The 25,874-nt window shown below is 51.2% G+C and overlaps 1 protein-coding gene and 1 long non-coding RNA gene across 2 annotated transcripts; both read left to right on the top strand.

Annotated features, from left to right (window-relative positions):
- Positions 1-1,026: 1,026 nt before the first annotated feature.
- Positions 1,027-3,430, top strand: LOC144381926 (uncharacterized). The gene is made up of 3 exons (XR_013448173.1): positions 1,027-1,154; positions 2,843-2,930; positions 3,395-3,430. It is a non-coding gene; the product is annotated as an uncharacterized LOC144381926 (long non-coding RNA).
- A 108-nt stretch (positions 3,431-3,538) lies between these two features.
- On the top strand, positions 3,539-25,582 carry CIMAP2 (ciliary microtubule associated protein 2). The gene is made up of 8 exons (XM_036113988.2): positions 3,539-3,559; positions 3,683-3,805; positions 8,175-8,312; positions 8,480-8,623; positions 10,075-10,236; positions 11,237-11,362; positions 13,408-13,541; positions 25,458-25,582. Exons 1-8 carry the CDS (start codon positions 3,539-3,541, stop codon positions 25,528-25,530), a joined length of 921 nt encoding a protein of 306 aa, XP_035969881.2. The 3' UTR covers positions 25,531-25,582.
- Positions 25,583-25,874: the final 292 nt, after the last annotated feature.

The following is a 25,874-nucleotide window of genomic DNA, read 5'->3' as shown; positions in this document are numbered from 1 at the left end:
TAGGATTAGTGTGTTGCTATGATGGGGAGGCTTTGGACTGCCGTGGGTGGGCGGGCTGCCTGGCTGCCGAGCTGACTCACCCCGGCCTGTACTTGCTCTGGCCTGCCTGGCAACCCGGATTCCCAGCCCAACAGACCTCGGCCTAGATTCTGTGGTCAGTCCTCCATGAGTCCTGGAGCCAAGGGGCTCAGTCGGGAGCAAAGCTGCAATGCATCCTCAAGCAGGTTCTAGCCACGCTGACAGACACGGGGCTGGTCACAGGGCCTCTCCCGTGCACAGGACTTGCTAGTGGACACAGCCCCACTTCAAGGACACCTCCAAATAGCTCCTCCACGAGGCAGCAGTCAATGTCCATGTCACAGATGAGGAAATTGAACGCTGACCAGTGTCACGTGCCCAAGGCCGCCAGCTAGAAAGTAGCAGAACCAGAATTCAGACATGACTCTCTTTGAGAATTTCTGCGTCACTGGGAAGTTACTCTAGATTAATTCCTTTATTTGTTCACTCGTCCTTCAACAAATATTTACTAAGCATTGACTGTGTGCCAGGTACAGTACCAGGAGCAGGTGAGACACAGTTTCTGCCTCCGGACCTTTGCTAGGGCCCTTTCCAACGGCTGGGAATGGCCTCTTATTGAGATTCTGCTATGTGCCAGGAGCATACTTAAATTAGCTCATTTAATCCTGCTAGCAGTCTGGAGAGACAGATTATTAGTTTCCTTTTACAGGTAAGAAAGTGGAGAATCAGAAAAGGAAACGAATTGCCCGCATCTGCACAGCAGGGAAGGGGCAGGGCCTGTGCTTAGATGACCAGGGGTGTGTGTCCCCAGGCCTGACACGTTTGCTCCTCAGCTCAGTGGTGTGGGGTGGGCACTGTGCCAGACATGGCCATGTGCCTACGTGGCCTGGGGCCTGAGAGGCCAGCCCACAGCTATGCTAGGCATCTGGACTTCCTATTTTAGTGCTAAATCGGGATGTCAGAAGGGTACTGGGTGGACCCTCAAAGGAGACACACTGTTCTGGGAGCCTGGCTCCACCACGGACAGCATGTAGGACCCCAGGCAAGTCCTGTTTCTCTCTGGCTTCTGTCCTGTCATCATCAAATGGAGTGTGACTCTCTGCTGTGCCTCAGCCTAAGAACTGGGAGGATCAAAGGTAATCATGAGAGATGATATTAGAAATAGCATGACCAAGGGGCACTGATCAAGGGATAAAGGAAGAGGAGGGAAGAGAGCTGACAATACCCTGTTGGGGACTCAAGTCCGTTCTTTACTTAGCACTTCATACACACACTCAAAGATGAGTTTGGAATTCTCCTCCTCCAGGAAGCCTTCTATGACCTACCCACCTACAGGCTGGATCAGAGGCCTCCTTCTCTCACAGGCCTGGCCACACTGTGCGGTCACTCTTTCCCCCACTAGACTCTCAGGGCCAAGACCAGGCATCCTATACAGCGTCTGCGCAGAGTGGGTGTCTGGGGTCTGTGGGGGACAGATGAGCCCAGCCTTCACCCCTGCAAGCCTTCCCTCCCTCTCTGCAGCCCTCCACACCCTGGCTCTCCTTGCTGGTTCCCACGTTCTCCTCCTTGCCTCCCTGAAGTGGAGAAGGAACGGGGATGCCCTCTTTGCCCGAGCTGAGCCCTCTCTGTGGGCCCCGGGGTCCCCACGAGCGTCCGTTAACTGTACTAGGCATTTCGGCGCCGCGCTCTACCAGGCTCCGCGCCGCACGCTGGGATACAGCAAGCAATCAGAAAGGGCTCCTCCACAAATGACTCTGAATCCTGACCACATGGTATCCATACTAACCACCGTGAGGGGCCATTAAACCTGCAGGGCTCAGCAGAGGATCTCCCGCAACGTGGCGGGAGAAATGCGCAGAGCGGAAGCAGAAAGGCAGGGGGCGCCCGGTGGGCACGGCCGCGCACAGATCTCGGGCGAATCACAGGTCACAAGGCGGGGTTGCCGCGGCAGCGGTGGCCCCCACCTCAGCCGGAGGAGTCCCGCGGCGCGAGTCCCGACCAAGACCTCGCCTGGGGCGGCGGGGCCATGGGCACCAAGTGGTTCAGCGGGGCGCCCTTCGGGGTGCAGAGCCACAGGTGGGCCCCCCCCCGCCCCGAGGCGCGGCTGGAGCCTGGGGGAGGAGGGAGCGACGGGAGGGGGCCTGGCAGGGAGGGGTGGGGGCCCGCCTTTCTCTTCGGGCCACACCTGCTGCACTTCTCGGCCCCGGGTTCGTTCGTTCACCATCTTTAAGTGATTGGAAAGCATTTCGAGAGCACCTCCTATGGGCCAGGCGCAGAGAGGCGCGGGGCGGTGGGAGGTCAGTCCGCGGAAGAGTGGTGGGCAGGATTTCAGCCCCGGGTCCTTCATGCGGACATTTACACCATCTACGCGTACCACCTACTCTGTGCCGGGCACAGTTCTAGCATCTGCGGACACAACAGTGAACAAAAACAGCAAAAGCCTGTACTCCAGAGTTTGCAGTTCTCGGGGGGAGATGTGGTTGGAGTAGATAATAAACCAAAAAGAAAAACAGGTAAAATGTTGGGTAGTGATAGGGCTATGGAGAGCAAGGAAGCTGGTACGAGGAGCTTGGGCGGGGGGGTGGGGGGGTGAGGAGAAGGTGACTTTTGAGTAAAGGCCCCAGCAGAGGGGAGGGGACCAGGCAAGGGTGGTGTCCAGCGAGAGAGAAGCAGGAAGGACAGAGACCCTGCGGTCCAGCAGCCCTGCTCCTGTTCCAGCGGTCAGCTCCTCTGGGAAGCCAACACCGCCCCCCCCCCCGGAACTGCCCACACCAGGACCGGCTGCGGGGCTTCGGGCTCTCACTGGGCCTCTGTCCCTCCCTAGGTTTGATGTCTCCGCTGTTTACCCCAACCAGAAGAAATTCAGCACCTTCACGGAGGCCCCATACTCCAGGCTTCATTCTGTGGACCTGGTGAGTTTGTGCAACTTCCCTGCCCCCCCCCCCCCCAGTGCCTGGCTGCGGGGAGGAGCTGAGTTGTGCCACAGTTGTGCCTTAACACGTCCCCAAGCCCCCCGTTGGGAGCACAGAGCTTGGCTCAGAGCTGGGGCCTTAGCTGTGTTGATAAATGCAGGACTGTGGTGAGGACAGCATGGGTTGGGGCCGCAGAGCCCTGGGGGCCATTTCCTCTCGGAAAGAACTGGCTGTGGGCTACCAACGAGGCGCTACCCCTCCCTGTTGCAGGGGAGTGTAAGGGGATCAATGACAGAGGATGTTGTGATGGTACCTTGAGTGCCATGCCCCCCGGTGCCGGGTTCGGGACTAGGGGGAGGGGCTGCAGTAGGGTCCAGCCTGTCCGCCCCGAGCTCACGGTGGTGGCCTGAGGAGGAAGTCGCTCTGTGGGCAGACTGGGTGGGTGTGACTGTGCTCTGACTCAGTCCCACATAGGACCTGGGACCTACAGCTCCAAGGAGACCTGCTTTAGCAAGAAAAAGCTCAAAAAGGAGGTGGGCACAGGCTGGGCCAGGGCCGAGGAAGCCGTCCGGCTGACCCAGCTGCCCCACTTCCAGTACCAGGCCATCATGAAAGAGAAGCAGCTGCAGGTGAGTCCTCCCAGGCCCAGCAGAGCTCCTCCCTTAGGGAATGCCACCACTCTCCAGACTCCTTCCTGGGTGGACATTCCCAAGTTGCAGGTTGTCACCCTCTGCTTTCTTCTCTTGGGGCAGAAGGAGAAGCTGGGACCTGGCTCCTACAACCTCAAAGACTTCTTAGAACTGCTGAAGGAGAAGCCCTGCAGCACCCGGGGGCTGCTCAGCTCGGGGGAGATTCGTTTCCGAGGACTCATTGGGGTAGGTGTCCTCATGTACTGGGGAGGGGCCCTCCCACCCTCCCCTCCATCTGCAGAGCATGCAGCCTGGCTGGTGCTGGACGCGCCCCTCCTCGTGCCATCTCCTCCTCAGGCTAGCCAAGCTCTCCTCTGGGTCCCCCAAACCCATCTGCCTTCTGCCTTCCAGTACCACAGCCTCGAGCCCAGGGGCCATCATATATCCCTGTGCCTGTCTCCCCCACCAGCCCAGGACCTCCCTGCTGGCAGGGATGGGTCTCGTTCATTTCCGAGTCCCCAGAAAAGAGTCCAGCATACATTAGGTGCTCAACAAATGCATCCATCTATATGTCCATCTGTCTAGCCAGCAAATAATGGCTGAGCACCCACTAAGTGCCATGCACTGTTCTCGGGCTTAGGGAACTGGAACTGGGGCCCTTGCGGAAGAAACAACGGTACAGAGAAGCAAATCCGATATGATCAGGACTGTGAGGAAAAATGAGATGGGAAAGGGATACAGAGTGATGGAGGTGTAATTTATAGGGTGGTCAGGGAAGACCTCTGGGAGGAGGTGACATTTGAGCAAAACCTGCAGGAGGTGAGCCCTGGAGATTCATGGTAGCTGTGGGAGAGCGTTCTAGGCAGCGGGAACAGCAGGTGCAGGCCCGGAGTTGAACCAGCGGGCAGGAGGCCAGTGTGGCTGGAGGGAGGGACAAGGGCGGAAGGAGGAGAGATGACAGAGGAGTGAGGGCCAGAGGGCAGGACGCTGCGGCAAGGTGGGGGCTTCGGGATTGATTGCAAGCGCTGTGGGAGGACAGTGGAGGGTTTGGCCAGGGGCAAGGCCGGCTCCTGGGGGGTGAGGCTTGGAGGCATCCAGATGGGAGGTGATGGTGTGAGGGGTGGGGTGGCATCCATGTGTGGGGGGGTGGTCATCCCATGTGGGGAGAACAGAGGGGGGTTCAAGCTCACTAAGGGCATGAGGGAGAAGGCAGAAGTCACAGCCTCCTGGAGCAGCGCGCACGCTGTGGTTTACTGAGTGTCCCTCGCCCCTGGCCCTGCTGCTCTCTGCACTGGATGCTCTTGGTCTCCTTCCAGCTCCTCAAATGGGCCAAGCTCTTTTAACTGGGGCTTTCTTCCTGCCATTCCCTCTGCCAGAAATGCCCTTCCTCTCCCTTCCCCGAGCTGCCCCTTGGTCAACCCTCAGCTGTCAGCTCCAAGGTCACTTCCTCCACGAAGCCTGCCTGACCCCACTAGGTGACAGACATCTCCCTTTGCTAGGAGTCCCGATAGTGGCTGTGTGCCTAGTGTCTCTGCCCCACCAGACATCAGCCCCTGAGGGTGGACGACATCTGCCGCGTCGGCTTACTGCAGGACTGCCAGGTCTTAGCCGTGCCTGGCACCCAGCGGGCACACAGTATTTGTGGACTGAATAAGTGCACACATGCCTACTAAGTACTGGGCGTCCCCACACATTCTAAGTGTTTGCAAGCCCTCCAGGTGAGGCCCTGGAGGCTCAGGGAGGAGAAGCCTTTTGCCTCAGGCAAGCAGGGAATGTCCATCCCCAAAGCCAGGCCCTTGCTCTCCGCCTTACCACTGTGAAGCCTGGGAACTACTCTGCATCTTCAGGCACAGAAGCCGTCCCTGCAGCGTAGGGAGAGGGGTTTCCCCGAGGCATTCCAAACCGCGTCATTATCTTCAAATCTAAATAATAACAATGGACGCTTAAGGCAGCGCTTGCCACCTGCCAGGTGCTGTCCTAAGCACTTGAGTGCACCACTCAACCTGATCCTCACAACAACCCTGTGAAGTAGGCACTGTCACTGTCCCTGCTTTACAGATGAGAAAGCGAGCACAGAGAGCTAAGCCACCGCCCAGGGTCACAGGGCTATGAGTGGCACAAGCGGGAGGATTCGGATCCAAGGGCGCCCACACATAAGCACTGCATTTTACACATAGGTGGGCTCACTGGGATTTTGTTCCTTGATGGCCCCTGGAGGACAGTCTGGGTCGAAACCCAGCCCAGGTGGTGGCAGAGGAACAAGCCTTGATGCTTCCTTCCCGTGTCCCCAGCCCCCAGCCCCGGGGCATCTGTGAGTGTTCGCTGAGTAGGGAGAAAGGTCCCACGACCTGCCCTCCCTTCCAGCGGGCTCTTCTCCCACTCTGTCCCCCTGTCTGCTCCTGCAGTAACCTCCCCCGGGCCCTGCGGGATTTCTCCAAGCCGCTCTCCTGGGCTCAGGCTTGGACAGCGAGCTCAAGGAGGTGGCCCTGCCCTGGTGGGTGGAGAAGGCAATCCCCGGGGAGCTCATGTCCAAGGCCTATTTTCTGTCTTCTTGCTGTGAGACCTGGGCTGGGAGCCTGATGGCCTCGTCTGGGCTGCAGATGCCCCCTGTGCAGAGTGCGGACCCCTCCACTGGTCCAGCTAAAAAAAAATCTGTGCCAATTCCTACATTCCCACACACCTCTCCCAGAATTAATCACTCCTGCCTGGGTCCCCGAAACGCTGACAGCCGAACATTCCAGTTAAAATCACGGACTTTCAGGGCCCCTGGGTGGCTCAGTCATTAAGCGTCTGCCTTCAGCTCGGATCATGATCCCAGGGTCCTGGGATTGAGCCCCACATCGCATCATCGGGAAGCCTGCTTCTCCCTCTCCCCCTGCCTCTTCCCCTCCCCCTGCTTGTGCGCTCTCTCTCTCTCTCCCCACTCTCTGTCAAATAAATAAATAAAATCTTAAAAAAAAAGAAAAGAAAAGAAAAGAAAAGAATGGACTTTCACATGAGCCCAGGTGTGGGCTACACCTTTAAACCTGAACGGTTGAAGGAAGAGCTGAGCCCAGAGCTCTGGGCTCGGCACAGTCCATGGACTCCAGACACAGCAGTCACTCTCTGTTGTAACCGCACTTCTTTTTTTTTTTTTTTTTAAAAAGGTCTTATTTATTTATTTGAGAGAGAGAGACAGCGCAGGGACCCAGCCTCCTCCCTGGGGCTCTTCTCCTGAGCACACCTGGAAACCCCGGGCCCTGGAAGGAGGCAACGTGGCGTCCTGTCCTCTGAGGGCAAACAGATCTGATGCCATAGTGGCCTGACTCCCCCAGCAGGGCTCCCTGCGCCCTCCATCCTGCCCTGTGGGGCTGCCTCCCCAGGGCTGGTTCCTGCCGGAGAGGGGCAGGGCTGAGCCATCTGTGGGGCGGCAGCGGCCTCATGTGGCTGAGAGAGGCAGCAGCTACCTTGCTCCAGGTCTCTATCCGAGGACTACCTCCCCACACCAACCCACCCACCCCCCTCACTCCACCTACAGAGACCATACTTCCAACCCTGGCAGTGGAACCCCCAAATACTCCATCTCTCCTACCCCCTCAATCTCTCCTCCTGACCCCCAAGACAGGCATCCCACCCTGACTTAAGTGTTGGTGCCCAGTATGGGCTGAGCACTACGAAGGAGGTTTTATGGACATTATTTACTTTTCTCCTCATTACCTTGGAAGAAAAGTATTACTATCTCCACGTTACACTTGTGGACCATGAGGCTTCGAAGGGCTAAGTGGTATGCCCAAGGTCACTCAGCTATGCAGCAGCAGAGCCAGGATTCAAACCCAGGACTCCAGATCCTTCCAGGTCACAGCACGCTCGTAGCACAGTGAGAACCCTATTCGTGCAAATGCAGGGCTATAAAATGGGTGTAACAGATGGCATTTCTAAGACCACCAAAGCCAGTGACTGTCTGGGGTGATAGGGAAGGAAGGCTTCATTCCCAGGAGAGATGACATTTGCGCTGGCTTTGCAGAATTAGACTTTTCTTTTCTTTTCTTTTTTTAAAGATTTATTTATTGGGGGGGGGCCTGTGCACACACCTGTGGGCGGGGAGGGGCAGAGGGAGTGGGAGAGGGGAAGCAGACTCCCTGCTGAGCGAGGAGCCCTGCCCGGGGCTCCATCTCCCAACCAGGAGATCACGACCTGAGCCAAAATCAAGAGTTGGACGCTCAACCGACTGAGTCACCCAGGTGCCCCAGAATTAGCATTTTCCAAGGCAAAGAAGGCAGGTAGGGCATTTTGGGTGGTGTTAACAGCACAAGCAAACACAGGCAAGGAGGTTGGCAGAATAGTATGTATTTGGCAACCGGCAAGGAACCCAGTTCGGCTGGAGGGTGGGATGTAGGAAGGGAGCAGTATGAAATAAGTTGGACAGGCCAGTGGGGCCCCAGGAAAGAGTCTGAATTGGGACTGAAGGTTTGAGCAATGGTGGAGCTGTGTTGAGACCAACCATGTTGTGTGTTGAGGGTCAGTTAACAGGGGCCCTGAACATCCCATTCCCCTCCCAGGGGCTTCTCTTCCTCAGACACACTCCGTATAAGGAGAGGGACTGATGACCTTTATGTCCCTCCCCCCCCACACACAGAACTACTATCCAGGCCCTGGAAATTATGGGGTGAAGGGCAACCCATACACAAAGCTGGAGGAGAAAGCCTGCAGCCGCTTTCATTCTGAGGGCCTCATGTGTCGGGTGACCAACAAGGCGCCCCCCACGGCTCATCAGGTACTCCCTCACCTGGCCGAGCCTTGCCTGCCTTCCTGCACAGTCCTGGGGCAGCCGGGGTGGGGGACTCCTGGGGCAGATGGGGAAACTGAGCCCCCCCGGGGAGGGGGGCGATGGGCCTGCTTCAGCGGTTCTCCTGGGGGACTGTCATCTGTGTTCTGTTCTAGGGGAGTGGTCTGGCACCAGGCACCTACTCTTTCAAAAGTGGCATTGAGGCGTACCTGGCAAAATCCGTGGGCACCCGCGGCTTTTACGACACGTTCTCTGGTGACCGCAGCAAGCCCCAGCCTTACGGACATTACTCGGTGCAGGTGTGTACCCAGGTGAGGCGTGGGGCATGCGTTCCCCAGCGGGCCGGCCGGCCTCACTCCCCGACACCGGGCCACCACCAGCCCGTGTGCTCACCGCCCTCGCGGCCGTGCCGCTGGGAAGGAGCAGAGCTGGGATCTGAACGCCAGCACGTCTGTCTGACTTCACCTGCCTGAACCGCAGAAGAGGCACAGGGCGTCACGATGCCAGGGCTGCATGTGACACCAGCCACGGGGCCACGGGGCCCTTGACGGCGCAGGTGTGGGTGCCCGGCTATTTTGGAAGCACGGGCCAGGGGTCAGAGGCCCAGCTCACTGGCCACGTTAGCGGCAGTGCTGTTAATGAGCCAGAGACCTGGAGGGCTGGGAGGAGGGGGAAACGGAGGTAGAATTTTAACTCGCTGCCCCCCTTCCCTGCCCCCGTCATGCTCCTGTCGTGTGGTCCGCGGCACGCTGGAGTTAGGTCTCTGCCCCACGGCCTGCTCGTTTTGTCTCCACTGTGCATTCCCTCGCTCTGTAGCTTGGGGCCAGGTCAGAGTGGCAGGTATGACCGCCCCTGTGGCACTTCTGCTCCCCTGGCAAAGGACACACAGTCATGAGCGAACACCCCACGGAGTGTCGGCAGGTGGTGAGGACAGGCTGCTGGTGGTGAAATGTTGACATACTTCCCCCGTTCGGCGACTCGCCGCGGAATAAGCCCTCGCACCTGACTCCTCGCCAGGGCCTCCCAGACGCCCCCACGACCAGCTACTGACGTGATCCTGTCCAGCATAGCAGGGGCCGTGGGAGAGAATATTTTTTATTATCTAAAGAATAATAGACTTTACTTTTTAGAGCATTTTTAGGTGCACAGCACACTTGAGCAGAAAGCCCAGCATTCCTAAGCCTCCTCAGTGCCCCCTCCACGCCCGGCCTCCCCCACTGGCCACATCCCACCCCGGAGTGACAGACGAGGTACAATATACTGACATCGTTGTCACCCGAAGTCCACAGTCCGCCTGAGGATTCACTCTTGGGATTGTGTCTTCTACAGGTTTGGACAAATGTGTCCGTCATTATAGTATCCTACAGAGTAGATCACAGCCCTAAAAATCCTCTGTGTTACCCCGTCACGCCGGTTTTTAGATATTTGGACCACTGCTCCTGCTGAGAACAGGGCGCGTGCCGTAAATGCCGTTGAAATGAGCACAAAAATGAGGGACGTGCAAACAGACGCCAGTTACGTTGTCCGGGGTGCACGGATGTGGAGGCTTCGAGAGATGCTGTGAGACTCACTCGGCCCCTGGCCGGGGCTGCGTCTCTGGCCACCCAGCCTGGGGTCCTGGGGAGGCAGGCTGGAGAGTGATGCCTCCTTGTATGGCCACCTGCTTTTCTCTGCTGCTGAGGATCCAGAGAGAGGGCTCGGATTTTCCTGGCCTAACAGACACCTTTTTCTTTTTCTTTCTGTTTCTCAGAAAAAAAAGCCCAGGGAACTGATGAACTTTACGAGCTTCGTGGAAGAACTTAACTCACGTCACAATAAGAAGCGTGGGGTTTTTTCGAAAATTTCTCGCAACCCGGAAACCCCCACAGAAAGGATTTACTGGGCCACCCTTAGCCAGTGCCCCCGAAAACTAGTCAGTGCCCGCCCATGACCTTCCTTCCTTCTTCTCTTGGGAGGGGGCTCTCCTTTGGGGCCGGCATGGGATGGGGCTGGCTATTTCAGGGGAAAGCTCAGCCTTGGGTATCAGACCCATGGTTTCCAGCCCTGGTCTTGCCCGTCTTGTCACTCTGAGTAAGTCCCTCCCACTCTCTGAGGCTCAGTTACTCGTTTGTCCTCTGAACATAACCAGGTGGCTTGAGAGAGGTGAAGGACTGGAGCTGGAGCGTGGGGCCTGGAACTCACCAAGTGCCCATCTCTCTCCTGGAGAGAGGCTGAGGGAACATGGGGCAGGGCAGAATGTGAATATGGGGTCTACCCCGACAGGGGACTGCCCACCTGCTCCCTCCAAGGGAACGGAGCTCTCCTCTCTGGGTGTGGGGCAGCCGGTGACCTGGATAGACCCCCTGGGCAGGACCCGCCCCCCAGGGAGAACTCCTCAGGGCTTGGGAAAGAGTGAGGTCCAGAGGAATGAAAAAGGGTGCCACCATTTCCTGAATGCCTGCTCTGGGCCAGGCACCTTCCAGCACCCCAAAGTAGGAGTTATCATTTGCATTTCATAAAAGGTGAGGCCCAGAGATGGGAAGGGATTTGCCCAGGCTCCCCCAGCAAGTATGAGAAGGAAGCCAGGTCATCTAGCTCCAAAGTCTGTGTGACTTTCATTTTCCATTGTAAACGCCTCTATGGCCCTGCCAGGCCGTGTGGGCTCTTGGGAAGCCTGAAAGAGGTGTCAGGCTGATGGGTGGGGCTAGAGTGGGTGGCATGGGTTATGAGGGCAACACAGGGCCCCTTTACCACCAGAGGATGGGCTCCTGGTGAGTTGGAAGGTGGCTGGGTACCCCCCCACCCCGTTTTTGGCTCAAGGCCTAAGGCTGCCAGGTGGATGAGGTCAGCCGCCAGGAGCCCTCACCTGCCCCAGTCCCAGGCTGACCACTGCCAGACCTCTCTCGCTTTCAGCCTTCATTTCTTACCCCTAGGCCACGTCTGGTCCCGGTTCGTGGCTTCCTCCAAAGAAGGAATGCAGACACGTCAACCAGCCACCGTTCCTGCTGTCTTCCAAGCGGATGGGCATAAAGGCCTACCAGATGATTCTGGGAAGCTGGGTGAGTGGGTCTGGGGTGGGAGTTACGTGGTGATGGGCAGGGAACCCTCTCGTGCCTCCTCAGGCAGCCCTAAGCCCTCCTTGGCCCTGGGAATTGAGGCTCTGTGACAGCCTGAACCCACTTCTTTCTCCCCAAGGGACAAACACCCATTCCCACTATATTATTTCTCTAAGGCAATGGTTTCCAGACTTGAGTGGGCATTAGCATCCCCTTGGAGGGCTTGTTAGAACAGAGTCCTGGGCGCCGTGCCAGAGCGTCTGATTTGGTAGCCTGTAGTGGAGCCTGGGCATCTGCATTTCTAACACGTCCCCAGGTGATGCTGCCGCCGCCACCGCCACCACTGCTCTGGGGAACACACTTTGAGAACCACTGCCCTAAGGGACATCACCCCAGAACCATCCCATTCTCTTACTTTCCCAGGGGAATGCTCCCTCCATTCTCTTTGTATTTGTCTTGGGGCCTCTGGGGCAGCTAGTGGAGTTGGCCCCCTTCTCATCCTTGGTTGAGCGAGGATCCCTTCTGTCGCCCTCCCCCGCCCCTCCCCAGAGGCAGCCATCCCCACGTGTGCGATATAACCTTTCGTTAGTGTTCTCGTAAAACAGCTAAGCTCCTGGGTTACGTGTGCGTGCCTTCTTAATTTACACCAATGGCACTGGGCATCGACCTCATTCTGTTTCCTGCTCCTGCCCTTTAGTCTTTAAGTGCAACTTTTATTGGGTTCTAATAGTCACACAGAGAGGTGCATGAATCCTAAGGGAACAGCTCCATGAATGGCCACAGATCGGACTCATCAGTGCAACCAGCCCCCGGAGCGCTGAAGAGCCCATTTCCGGCACCCCAGCAGCCCCCACGACACACACCGCCCTCCCCGTCAGGTAGCCTCATCTTGACTTCCAGTAGTGCGCCTTAGTTTTGCCTGGCTTTGAACAACTGTTTATTTTTTAGGTCCCTCTTGGTTTCCCGGGGGACCGTCCTGCTTGTAACTCACCTGCCTTCCCACGATGCTCCCGCTGCCTCCTCTCGCACCCCTCCTCCAGCCCACCTGCTCACCCTCCGGAGTGATGGCTCAGCCCCCACTGTGCCCACACCCTGTCGCCCTGCCTGATTCTCAGCAGGACCAGCTGGTCAGCTCTCTGCAAGCTTCTTTTTCTCACCCCACACTGGCACCTCGTGCAGGGTAGAGGGTCTTCACGTGGGGACCCCAAATAAGAGCCAGATGCTGCTACCGCAGGGCTGGCCGCTCCAGAGCGGGAGGGGCTGAGGTGAGGTCCAGGTTCCAGGCAGGAGGCGCACCACCGGGAGCTTGCTCCCCAGAGAGACAGGCCTTTCCCTTGTGGGCAGCACTTCGGACCCTGTGAGGCTCCTGACATCTCCCAGGCTGCCACTGGCACGGCGGCTCCGCAGGGGCTGGGGTTCCTGGCCTGCCATTCTCCCGCCCTCACTGGTCATTCTGGGCAGGTGGCTTCTCCTCTCTGAACGTCTCTGTTGGCGCCTCTTGTGTCTACGACCCGGGTCTCTGGGTGGGCTGGTGTATAACTCCCTACGACCGCCCTGCCACAGTTCCTCAAACTAGGTGGCTTCAGTCTATCCCGTCCCACTGTTCTGGAGGCTGGGCTGCTCCCTCTGAAACCGGCAAGGGGAATCCTTCCTGGCCTCTTTCCAGCTTGGGGTGGTGGCCGGCAAGGTTTGAATTCCTTGGCGTGTAGATACGTCACTCCAGTCTGCCTCTGTCATTGTCATCCTTGTCTCAGGGCTGTCTTTCCCCCTGTGTGTCTCTTCTATGAGGACACGGGTCTCATTGGATTAAGGGCCCAGCCTACTTAAGTAGGACCTCATCTTAACCAATTATCTCAGCCACTGTTCCCAAATGAGGTCACACGCTGAGGTACTAGGGGTTAGGACTTCTGCACATGTCTTTGGAAGACACAGTTCAACCCATAACAGGTGGAATAGGGAGCAGTGGCGGGGGGGCATGGGGCTGAGTTCATGTCTCCAAGCCAGGCCTCTGGCTTGCTAATGTCCTGCCCGTCCTCTTCCTGGTGCAGAACCCTGTAGGGGTGGGCCGCTACCTCAACACCTGGCTGGCAGAGACCAAGGACCATCGACAGCGATATCGGTCCCTGTTCCTGGGTGGATCCAAGCGCTACCCCTCAGACCCGGCCAGGGACAGGCTCATGCAGTGAGTGCTCCTGGAGCCCTGGCAGAGGGCAAGGGCTTACTCTGGGGCGGGTTGGGGTTCCCTCCCCCACCACCACCTTGTGCTCGCTTCCCATGAGAACACAGCTATACGGTCCCTAGGGCCAGCCCAACAGCAAGGCAGCGGAGAGAGTTTAGATCCTGGCCGTGCTGCTTGCTGGCTGTGTGAGGTGGGGTGCGTACCTTAACCTCTCTGAGCCTCCTTTCCCTCAACTGTCAGATGAGCAGAGGACTGTGGAGCCCCAAATGAGAGGCTCTGTCTAAAGCTCCTGGTAAGGAAAAGGGACTCAACATCTAGGTGCTATCTTGGGTGGCTTCCCCATGCAGAATCTCAGTTTCTTGGTGTTCATGATGGGGTTGGTAAAACAGGTTTCAGGAAGCCGTTGTGAAGCCTAAGGAGAAAAGGTGCATGAAATGCCATGGCTAACTACAGAGCAGCTTGCAAATGCTAGCTGCTACCATGTTTTATTGACCTAAGAGGCCATCAGTTGCAATGTAATCTCAATTTCAGAAATGTTAAAATGTGAATATACATGCATTCCAGATCATTTTGTTGTTGGAAACTCTGGTGAGGGCATGAGGACTGGATTGCTCAGGGAAAGCCAACTTTTAAATGCTTATTTTTAGCAACATAATCCTGTTTTGTTTTCTTCCTTGGCTTTTGCCCTTGTTTTGGGGGCTTTTTAAAAAAAGGTAATGGGAAGTAACATTTTTGATAGACTGCACGCCTGAAAAAAAATTTGTTTTCCCTACCTGCACAACTGATCAACAGTTAGATTGGAAATAAGATTTTAGGTTGGAACTATTTTTCCCTCGGAATTTTGAGGACTTTGCTCCATTGCCTTTGAGCTTCAAGCAGGGCTGAGAATTCCCATGCCATTCTGGTTTTCTGTCCTTTGTACGCAATCTGCATCTTCCTCTCTAGAAGCTTTCAGGATCTTCTCTTTGTTCTTTGTGTGCTGAAATTTCATGATGAAATTTAGTTGTAAATAGTCCTAGTGTGAGTCTGTTTTCACCCATAGTTTTGGGTACTTAGTGGGTTCCTTCCATCTGGGACAATTTTCTGGGAAAATCACTTGCATTGTGTCTTTGGTGATTTCCTCCCCTCTGCTTTCTCTCCCTCTCTTAGATGAAAGTTAGATATCCTGGTCTGATGCTCTAGCTTTCTTATCTTGTTTTTTTCTTATTTCCCATCTCTGCCTTTTCCATCCTACTCTTTGGTAAATTTTCCTTGTCCTTATCTTTGAACCTTACTATTGCCTTTTGAAACTTTGGCTCCATCTTTTATAGTTTGCAAGAGCTCTTGAGTGTTGTGGATTGCTTTCTTTTCTTTTCTTTTCTTTTCTTTTCTTTTCTTTTCTTTTCCTAGCCCCCAGTTCAGTGTCTTGTATGCCATATATTCTTTTATCTGAAGATAACAATGACAATTTCCCTCAGTTTCCTTTTGCTCCCTGCATGGCCTGCGCTTCTTCCAAGTTCCTTATTTCTTTGACTTGTATTGTTCGTGTTTAAGAGGAAAGCATTAAACAATGCTGTGAGTCTGGGTGGGGCTTGTCAGTCAGTGGCTTCACCGGGAGTGATTAGATGATGGGGGTCTGGTTCTTCTTTTGGAGGACCCTCAATGTCAGTGTTTGTAGGTGCTTTCTCCGGGACCATTCAGCTTCTCTAGAAAAGGATCCTACGTCCTGGGGTGGGTAAATGTGGTTGCTGGTATTTAGGGGATCTCAAGCAGTGTATGGATTTCCACCTACTTCCTCTATTCTGATGAGGGTGCCTGTCTGCCTGCCTTCCACTGTGCCCAGTCTCCCTGCTCTGGAGCCACTCTGCATACTAAACCTCCAGTCTTCTGCCAGGTGCACGAGGAGTGGGTGTGTGTGTGTGTGTGTGTGTGTGTGTGTGTGTGTGTGTGTATCTCACTTTCCCTTTGTTTTCAGCCATTGGTCTTGCACCTGCTTTTTGGTGCCCCCAATTCCTGGGTCTCTCTGGGGTTGTGGTAAGAACTGGCAGGTTTCTCACTGGCTCCCACTATTGCAAGCAGCTTGCTCCATTTCCCCAAATAACATGTTACACCCCTTGTCCCCTGATATTGGCCTCTCCCTTTCTCCTTTGTCTATCTTCAAAATATTCCTTTCTAGTCCCTTTAGGAGATTGCAGGAGTAGAGAGAGTAGAGATAAATGCATGTATTCATCTGCCTTGTTTAACTGAAAATCAGATGGAACACTCTGAGTGTGCCAAAGCATTTTCTTCCTCTTTTTAGCCAAGGTGGTTGGGTTTATTTTATGGGTGTTCAACCAAGACTAGAGAGGGAAACAACTCAACCAAGGTCACACAGCTACTGAATTATAGAGCTGGGACTTGTATCTGGTCTTTCTTTCCAGGGCAGGGCCCTTCCCATCACACATGCCCACGTGAGGATTTGGGCATTCCTGCAGGGCCATTCCTCCCCAGCCACCCTGTCAGCAAAGCTCCATTCTATATACTGTTTGCTCAGCAAAGGCCTGCAGGGAAGGGAAGGATGCCCCATCTCCAGTAGACCCTCAGCTTTCTCCCCTGAACATCTGCCTTCCCCTTGGGTCCCCACTTCCCCTTCATCACTGTAATCACATTCAAGACTCAGGCTTATGAAGTTACAGGACTTTCTTTGTAGCCCGGTTTAGAATTCTGTCTGCTACTTAGCTGTGTGACCTAGGACACATTACTTGGAGACAGACTTTGCTCTGAAAAATGAGAGTGAACAAAACAACCCACCTTTTGTTGAGTCTGCTTTGAGGACTGAAGGAGATGATGCTTGTAAATGTGCTCTGCCTGTGGATGCTGTTAGGCAGGTATGTTGCAAGTGCTAGCATCCTTGTCCCTTAGCAGCTGTTATGCCCTGGAGGAATTCTATGTTTTAGTTATATAAGGGGTAAGTTCTTCACAGAGGCTTCGAGTGCACATCATCCAGGAAAAGGAATGACAGCAGTTTAACTCACCCTCTGCTGTCAAAAACCTGAGAAAAAATATCTATTAAGAAGGAAATTTGACAAGGATGGGGGAGAGATAGGAGGGCGTTTGAGTCCTGAGGGAGGGTAGGGGCTTTTAAAGAGGAGGCCAAACTATTAAATACGATAGTAAAATGCTAAAGGATTCTCATGAAGTCAAGAACACGATAGGGATGCTTGTGTCATCGGCATTATCCAACACTATTGTGGAGGTTCCAGCAAATGCAGCAAGACAAGAAAAACAGATAGGAAATAAAACTCTTGAGGAACAGCAAATCATCACTATCTATAATGTGTTTACCTAAAATAGTCCAAGAGGGAAGAGTTTCCTCTGATACTGCAGCCATAACTAATAGAAAACATAATTGAGGAAAAGGAAAGGATCTCATTCTTAGTAGCAACACCAATGATAAAATGCATTGGGATAAACTTAATAAGGTATAGTTAAGGCATACATGAAGAAAAATATAAATCTTTACCAAAAGATGTCAGAAAAGGCTTGACTAACCGGAGGGAATACCATGTTCATGGATGGAAGGATTTGATATTGGAAAAACAGTAATTCTCCCCATTGATGTACATATTTAATGCCATTTTAGCAAATTTCAAGGGGCTGGTTACGTTTATTATAAACTTCATCTGAAAGAGTAAATACATATGAATATTAGAAATAGAAGAATAATGATCATATTAAAATATATTTCCATATGCATAGACAACACACGCTGGAGAACTAAGCCCCAAACTGTTGCTCATGGTTACCTCTGGAGGGTTACTAGGGTCTTTTGCATTCTACTTTGTTTTGTTTCTGAGATGTTTAGATTTTTCAAAATAAACATGTAACATTTTTATAATCAGAAAAAAATAAGGCAAATAGAGGACAAGTGCTCTTGAGACAGACTATACAAATTGTATGTTCTCCATTTAGACCAATCTCTAGCTGAGAGTCACCCTTTGTTCTTCAGACCTTAGTTTTCGCACCTATAAAATGGGGATGATTTATACCCTACAGGGACATGGTCAGGCTTAATTAAGCCCTATGAATGCTACTGAATGGAAGTCGACCAGCAGATCCCTGTGGGTGTCTAATTGTCGGGCTGGTGCATGATTCTCCCTGGGGCTCTGTTTTGGCCTTGTCCATGTAACCCTGACCCACTTGGGCTCTTTCTTGGGTCAGGAGGACTGTGTCACAAGGCACAGCAGGTAAAAAGGATTCCCTGATAAGCTCTGCCTTTCTTTTTTATTTCTTTATTATTTTTTAAAATTTTATTATGTTATGTTAGTCACCATACAATACATCATTAGTTTTTGATGTGGTGATCCATGATCCATTGTTTTCGTATAACACCCAGTATTTCACTGATTCATTTGAAAAGCCTGCTCTGTGCTTGGTTCCATCCTGGGTACGTCTGAGCTGCTGATTGTTATCAGGTGACCAGAAATGTTCTCTCTTTCACTCACTGAGTTTTTCATTTTCTGACTTCATATTTGACTTTCTACTTTCTCTTTTTTGTTTTCTAAATGTTTTAGTAACACCATTCTCTTATTTCATGGATGCAATGTTTGCTCATACTTTGAAGATATTATTAAGACAAGTTTGCCTGACATTGTCTCCTTTTACCAAATCCTTTTTTCCTCCCTGTATATTTGTTTTGGCCTCAATATTCCGTATCAGAGGTTTTTCTCAAATGTCTGGTATTTCTTGGCTGTGCATTCATGTCTAACTAAAAATCCTACTGAAAGCTCTGGGGCACTGGTTGACTATGGACTTCACCATAGGATGTCCAAGCTGGGTGTTTTCACTGTTTTCAATGTCAGTGTTGTGAGATGTTTTGTTTTTTACTCTGATGTGAGAAAACTCTTCTGCAGGTTCTAAGCTTGGCTGCCAGAGCTCTAAGTGGAGGAGAAGAGCCTAGAGGTCTCGATATTTAGGGATGAACTTCCATTTGATTCCATTTTAAATATGGTACTCATGAGATCACTTGTGCCTGGTGTCATACTGTACAGAGAACTCTCTGTCCCCAGAGAATAAATTCTCCAGTCTTCACTCAAGAAAGGCACTCATCTAGCTGCAGAGAGTGGGGAGGGAAACTGATACTACATAGACTCTCAATCAGTAGGCTTGTTTTTGGTTCCACTTTCTCTCTCTCTTCCGGAGGTACCTGGTGCTGCTGATTCTTCAGCATCTGGAGTGAGGGAATTCCTAAATTTATCTTCTCCTGGCTTAGGGTTTAGTGTTCTTGGGTCTGCTAAGTTAGTTACTGTTCTTCCATCTGCTTTTTAACTTCCAAAATATTTTTTTTACTGCTGTTTCTTCTATTCTTTTTGTCTCTGTGAGTATATGCTTTAAAAATTTTTATTCCTTTACTCTTGTTTTAGTGGGATTTTGCGAAGGAGATAAGTTAATGTATGCATTCAGTTCACTTAAAGTGTGGTGGAATTTCTAAGTTTCAAAGGTAAATTAAAAATCTTGTAAGTATCACATCTAAAAATAACCTACAACTTAAATAAAAGACAATCAGACATGTTTTGGGCTTCTCTTCTGACACACAGATAGAAAACACTGTGTATAGAATTCTCTGTCTAACCAAACTGTCATTCATGTGCAAGGCAAATAGAGATGCACAAGGATTTAGGATATATACCAAATTTGTTTTTTCTGAAAATAGTACTGGGGGATATACTCCAATCAAACGGAAAATGAATTAGCATGGAGAGCTCAAGAAAGGGGAAGACAAAGTATGTAAGAATACATCTGGCTATGAGATACCAGATAAATGTAACCTACAACAAAAAGAAAAAGTGGTAATACAAATACCAAGCTAAGTAGAATTCAAGGCAAAAATATTAAATGGGACAAAGCTGAGTATTTCATCATGATAAACAATAAAATCCATAAAGAATTTATAATAACTTTGAACCTTTACACACCCAAAATAACAGTGACGAACTCCCACAATCATAGAATTCTGAATAGACTTGTTTGAGGATTTGACAGATAAGGCTACATAAATAATTATTTGGAGGATTTTAATAGGTGTACTTTACTCCATATTATTTTCAGATACTCATGGAACATTTATAAAAGTCGACCCTCTAAGAAAATCTTGTTAAAAAATGTCTAAGTTTAAAACATCCTACATAGAAAATTTGAGGTCACTTTTTCTAAACATGGTTACAAAAAAACAAGACATTAACAATAAAAGGATAGTCCCCCAAACCAAGTATTTGGAAATTAAGAAGCATACTTCTCAAGAGCTCTTGGGTCTAAGAGAAAGTCAAGTTTGAAATTACACACTCTTTAGAAATCAATTATGATTAAAAAAACTCTATATCAAAATCTATGTAATACTGTCAAAGCACTGGTTGGGGCAAAATTTATTACTTTAATTGCTTGTGATATTAAACGAGAAAGATTACAAGCAAAAGAAGCAATCTAGAAGTTAAAAAAAATCAAAACACGTAAAAATAGAGCAGGAGTCAAGAATGAGTGAAAAGGGAGGGCACCTGGGAGGATGGAGGTGTTCTCACTGGATCCTGACGACTGAGTGCTGACTTTCTCTTGTTAATCCCTGCCCGTGGCCCCTGCGTGGTGGAAAGGCATACAAAGTCCACAAGCTGTGTGCCATAGAAGGCAAAGGGTGAATGTCAGTGCCCTCTTCCCTGCCTTATGCATGAGTAAGTGAGGCTTGGAGAGGAAGTGACCGCCAAGTAGAGGCAGGGGACAAACGGCGCCCCTGACTCTGACCCTGGGCTTCAGCCTCTCCTCCTGGGCCAGGTTTCTGGAGGAGGCCACCGATGGCAGAACACAACATATCCTCAAACACTTGGCTGTCTCCAGTCCAGGCCTGGAAGGGCATGTGTGGGAGAGTTGTGAAGTCTCTTTCTGGGATGTGTAGTGACAGGTAATCTGTGTCACCCCCCACTCTCCGAGGCCCACCTGCTTCTTCCTGCCTGACCACAGGGCTCTGGGCTTCCAGCTCGGCAGCCTGGGATTTAATTCCTGCGTGGGAAAGGTAACCTTTGGTTTTCAGTCTTTAGAGCTGTGTATGCAGTAGGTGTTTCATAAATGTGCTTGACTGGCCGATGGACCACGATTTCCATCTGGCCACTTTCTGGCTCTTACAGCTAGGTCTTTTTTTTTTTTTTTTAACAGATTTCTGATTTTAATGTTTCTTTCTTTTTTGAAAGATTTTATTTATTAGAGAGAGAGATAGCATGCGAGTTGGGGGAGGGGCAGAGGGAGAGAGAATCTCCAGCAAACTCCCCACCGACCACAGAGCCCAATGCCGGGCTTGATCTCACGACCCTGAGATCATGACCTGATCCAAAACCAAGAGTCACACGCTCAACTGACTGAGCTACCCAGGTGCCCCTCCTTTTTTTTAAGTAAGCTCTGAACCCAACATGGGGCTTGAACTAACGACCCTGAGATCAAGAGTCGAGTGCTCTATCGGCTAAGCCAGCCAGGAGCCCTGCAGCCAGGTCTTTTTACCCCATCTGGCCCATCCTCTTGCTGGATGGACAGGAGCACTTTGCTCTAGCCAGGCCACGCTTTGCACCACTCTCCACGCTTTGGCCACACAGTGACCTGTTCTTGGAACATCCTTTTGCTAGTTCCTGTCTGGAAAACTTCTATTCATCCTCCACAACTCTGCTTAAGTTGGAAGCCTTTTCTGATTTGTCCAGATAGAGTCTATTCTTAATCTCTTGTGATCCCCAGGTTGAGGCACTTTTCCCCCTTATGTTGTCATTACTTATTCCCATGCTGTCTGTGGTCCCTACTAGATACAGCTTCTTGATTCCGGAGCTCTAGTGTCTCACTGGTTTGCAGAGAAGGTGCTCAAGGAATATTTGTTAAAGGGTGAGTCAGGGCATTAACTGACAAGATGGTCCAGAGTCTGGATGACTCCATGAAAATTTCGAACACATGGGAAATTTCCAGTTTGATTTGGCAGAAGGTTATTTTTCCTTTTAAGCTTTTTCACCTGACATTTTTATCATGAAAAATTTCAAGCATACAGAAAAATGGAAAGGATTTTTACCATGTACACCTATATACCTACCACTTAGATTATATCATTAATGTTTTACTCTTCTTGCTTTATGACATCTCTTTCTACCTATCCGACCTTCTGTCCATCTATTAATCATCTTATAATTTGGTAAGTGTTAAGTAGATGGCAGACATCAATACATTTCCTCCTGAATACTTCAGTACGCATACTACCTTTTTGGCATTTTAAACTAAAGCCATATTCCTTGTCCAGAAATCTGAAGTTGAAATCCTAAATATCCATTCTTTGTAATAATAATGATAATTATTCTTGGAGCACATTTATAACGTACAAAGTGATTTTGTAGGCATTTACTATACACGATAACTTTAAAAGGGAGATCTTACTCTCGATGTTTTCCAGTTGAGACAACTGAAATTTGGAGAGAGAGTGATTTCCTAAAAAGTCGCTGCCCGTCCATGGCGTTCATGCACGCGGGCTTCAGAGGTTCACCGAGCAGTTGCTGCATGCCAGGCCCATCCTGGCTGCTGGGACATGGCAGAAGAGAGCCAGACAGCAGCTCTGCCCCCCAGTGGTCCCCAGCTTCGTGTGGAAGACACTCACCCCTTCTTATAGTGATAGGGCAGCTGAGAAGGAGGATCAGGGCAAGTGGACCCAGGACTTCTGTCTCCACACCCAGACACTTCCCTCACTCTTTCCCCGTGGTCTTCTGGAGGATGAGACAAGGAAGGAAGCCTCTTCCAACCCTGGAAGGCTAAGGCAGAGACAAGCCTTCACTTGTCTCCCTGTCCTCACTCCACCTGCCCCTGACGGGTCAGTTTCCTTTGACTTCCTGGGCCCTTGTATATGCTGCTTTGGTGGGAGATTTAGGAGTTTGGACTGGAAGAGGGAACCCTTAGGAAGCTCGGCACGGAGTCTGCTCCCTCCACAATTCCACTACACACTTACTGTGGAAGTCTGGTGACTACCATAGAGGCAACATGGCACCAAGGAAATATGGGGCCTTAAGCTCCAAGGGAAGGCAGAGAGGAGAGGAGGTCATATTTTTACTTTCCCTTCCTTCCTTCCTTCCTTCCTATCTTCTATCCTCCTTTATTTTTGGTAGGAGTGGGTGGCGATAGAGGCTTGAGCATATTTCCAGCCTGATGGGCAAGGAAGAAGCAGGTGATTCGATTGCAAGGTGGTGGAACCCACTCCTTATTCAGGCTGGAGGGGCAGTTTCCCGAGTGCAGAAAAAGGTTGACCTAGGATGAGAGCAGGAGGCAGGGAAGACATAGAGGTTGATGAGCCAGTTAAATGTAAGCCAACGATTGCTAGGGGCCAGGGGGTTTTGTTCAGAAAGTCCTAGGCAAATGGGGTGAAGGGGAGGGATTGGTTTAGAATTAGGTCCACGACAGAGGGCTCTGCAAGATGCTGTGGGAGCGTGGTGTGCAGAGAGAGGTAGCCACAGTCTGCCTGGGAAGGTGGTGCAGAAATGGAGGGTGTCCCAGGCTGCTGGCTTGGGCATGGAGGGATGAACAAGCCTGGCCTGTTGGAGGGGCTGAGTAGTGGGAGGGTGGGGCACAGGGGAGGATGTGGCAAGGGATGGAGCCAGATAGATAGGCACAGCAGGATTGCAGTGTCCTAATGTAGGAGTTTGCAGACAGATACCCGTGATTCAAGTAGCCCAGAAGCTGGGTCGCTGCGAAGATGTAATATTAGGGTGGGACTTGGCTTTGCCTCTTCGTGTCTGAAATACTAGTTGCTCAGACAGGGACCTTAAGGGGTAAGGAGACTTTATAGTAGACCCTAAAAAATGGGCTCTGGGTCAGGAGAGGAGATGGGTCTGTTGGCTGGCTGGGGCTGGCTGGTCTGGGATGGTCTTGGATGGGACAACTAGACGCTCTTCCACAGGGACTCATCCATCAGCAGTCCAGCCCAGGCTTGTTCTCATGGAGGAGGCAGGGGTTTGAGAGAGAACATGTTCAAGGCCTTTTGCAGCCTAAGCTCAGAGTGGCACAACATGACTTCTTCCACATTCTGTTGGCCAAAGCAAGCTGCAAGTCCAGCCCAGATTCAAAGGGGAGGGGAAGCAGACTCTACCTCTTGATGGGGGAAGCTGCTGAGTCACGGTGCACTGGAGAAGTGGAGACTGGGACCATTTCCGCCCTCTGTCTGCCATAGTGGCGGAGCAGGATTGCATCTCTAGCTCAGCTGGTCCAAGCTGTGCTCTTTCCAGGAGGGTTCACTTCTTCCAGGGAGGAGAAAACATTTAGGACAGAGAGAAGAGCAAACGACAGGGAGTGAAAAAGCTCAGGACATGTCTGGAAAAGATGAGATGGTTCATTTTGGATGATGTGTGGAGTGTGTACAGGGAGAATAGCAGAGAAGAGGGCAGATGGGACTGGCTAGGTCAGTCCTCAGGGACTTTGCATGCAAAGCTAAGCTGCTTGGACTTTATCCTGCCTGCAAAAAGACACAGGAGGTTTTCTTTAAAAGTCAGATTTACAATAGTACAACTGCATACAGTAAAATTCACCCTTTAGAGGAATATAGTTCCATGAGTTTTGACAAATCCCTATGGCCATGTAATCACCAAGGCAGGCAAGATGTAGAATATTACCATTGTCCCAAAGGGCTTCCTTATGCCCTTTGTCGTCAATCCCCTCCCCCAGCCTCTGGCAACTATTGCCAGGATTTCATCCCTATAGTTTTGCCTTTTTCAGAATGTTGTGTAAGTAGAATCGTGCCATATGTAGACTTCTGTATCTTTTCTTTTGTTTTATGTGTTGCTCCTGAGATTCACCCACATAGTTGCATGTAGCAGTAATTCTTTTTGAATGCTGACTTGTATTCCACTGTATGGATGTACCACAGGGTTTTTTTTTAATCCATTTCCAAGGTGAGGGATATCTGGATTGTTTCCAGTTTGGGCCATTTTGAATAAAGCTGCTCTAAACAGTCACATACAGGTCTTTGTGTAGACACAAGCTTTTGTTTCTCTTTGGCAAATATCTTCCGTAGGGTTTCAAGGTCATGTGGTATGTGTAACTTTATAAAAAACTGCCAAGCTATTTCCCAAAATGGCTATACTATTTTGTGTTCCCACCAGCCATGTATGTGGGCTCGCCTTGCTTCATATCCTTGTCAGTATTTGGTATTGTCAGTTTACATGGAAGACACAATAAACAAACACATAAATGTGTGTCGGGTAACGACTGCTAGATGCGGTTTGATACACAAAGCAAAGGGTTCTTCTTGAAATGCCGTCTTCCAAAGGAAGGAGGATGGAGCCAGAGTCTTCAGGGGTTCCCTTCAGAGGAAAGAATCAGAACAATGCAAGGGACACTAGACTGAGGTCAGGGGCTCTGGGCTAGAATTCTGGCCCTGACTCTGACCACCAGGGTAACCTCAGGCCACTTCTCTCCTCACCCTGGTCCTCAGTCTCCCTCTCAAGGTGGGCTAGATGATCTTTTTTTTTTCTTTAAAGATTTTATTTATTTATTTGACGGAGAGAGAGAGCACAAGCAAGGGAACAATACAGGGAGAGGGAGAAGCAAAGCTCCCCGCAAGCAGGGTGCCTGATGCGGGGCTCGATCCCAGGACCCTGGCATCATGACCTGAGCCACCCAGGCACCCCTAGATGATCTTTCAAGTGATAGGATTTTTGTACTTGAAGTTCTTACAAACCAACTTGGGGGGCTCTGATGAACCAAACTAGGTGCAAAGGAAAGGAATCTCCTCTCTAGAACCAGGCTGTTTTATTGCTGGAGGTCATCCTCTTACCCAATATAGGATCCCTTGGGAAGCACAGCCAACGGGTACCTGTTCATCACCCCCCACCCTCGGTGCCCCTCCAAGGATGGTGGCTCAGTCCTTCCCAGGGACCAGTTTCATGTTCTCTTTCTGTCTTTTTAAAGGGAAAGAATCACACCTTTTACCAAGGGGAAGTGCCCTCCAATGGTGGATTACAATTCAGATCCTACTCCTTAAAGCTGCGTAGGAAGGACAGCCTGTGATGACCAGAGGGCCCAAAGGCCTGAAGACAAATTTGGGGATGGGAGGGTAGGAATGGGAATTGGGAGGGTGGGGAGGGTCTTAGAGAAAGGACACATGGGAATGCCTGGGAGAGGGGAGGGATACGGTGAGATCACTTTTGCTGGAGACATCCACCTGGAGGTCACGATGTCTGCTAGGACAGACGGGGCCAGATATCTTTTGATATGGAAGATCAACTATCTTGAGAATTCAAATTAGCCAGTGGCATGAATGTGGGAGCTGATGGACTAATGGAACCTCCTCTATTCTAAAGCCAAATCGCTTGACTCCCTGATTAT

This window comes from Halichoerus grypus, chromosome 5, assembly GCF_964656455.1.
Source record: "Halichoerus grypus chromosome 5, mHalGry1.hap1.1, whole genome shotgun sequence".
NCBI lineage: Eukaryota > Metazoa > Chordata > Mammalia > Carnivora > Phocidae > Halichoerus > Halichoerus grypus.
This window is presented reverse-complemented; position numbering and strand designations above follow the sequence as displayed.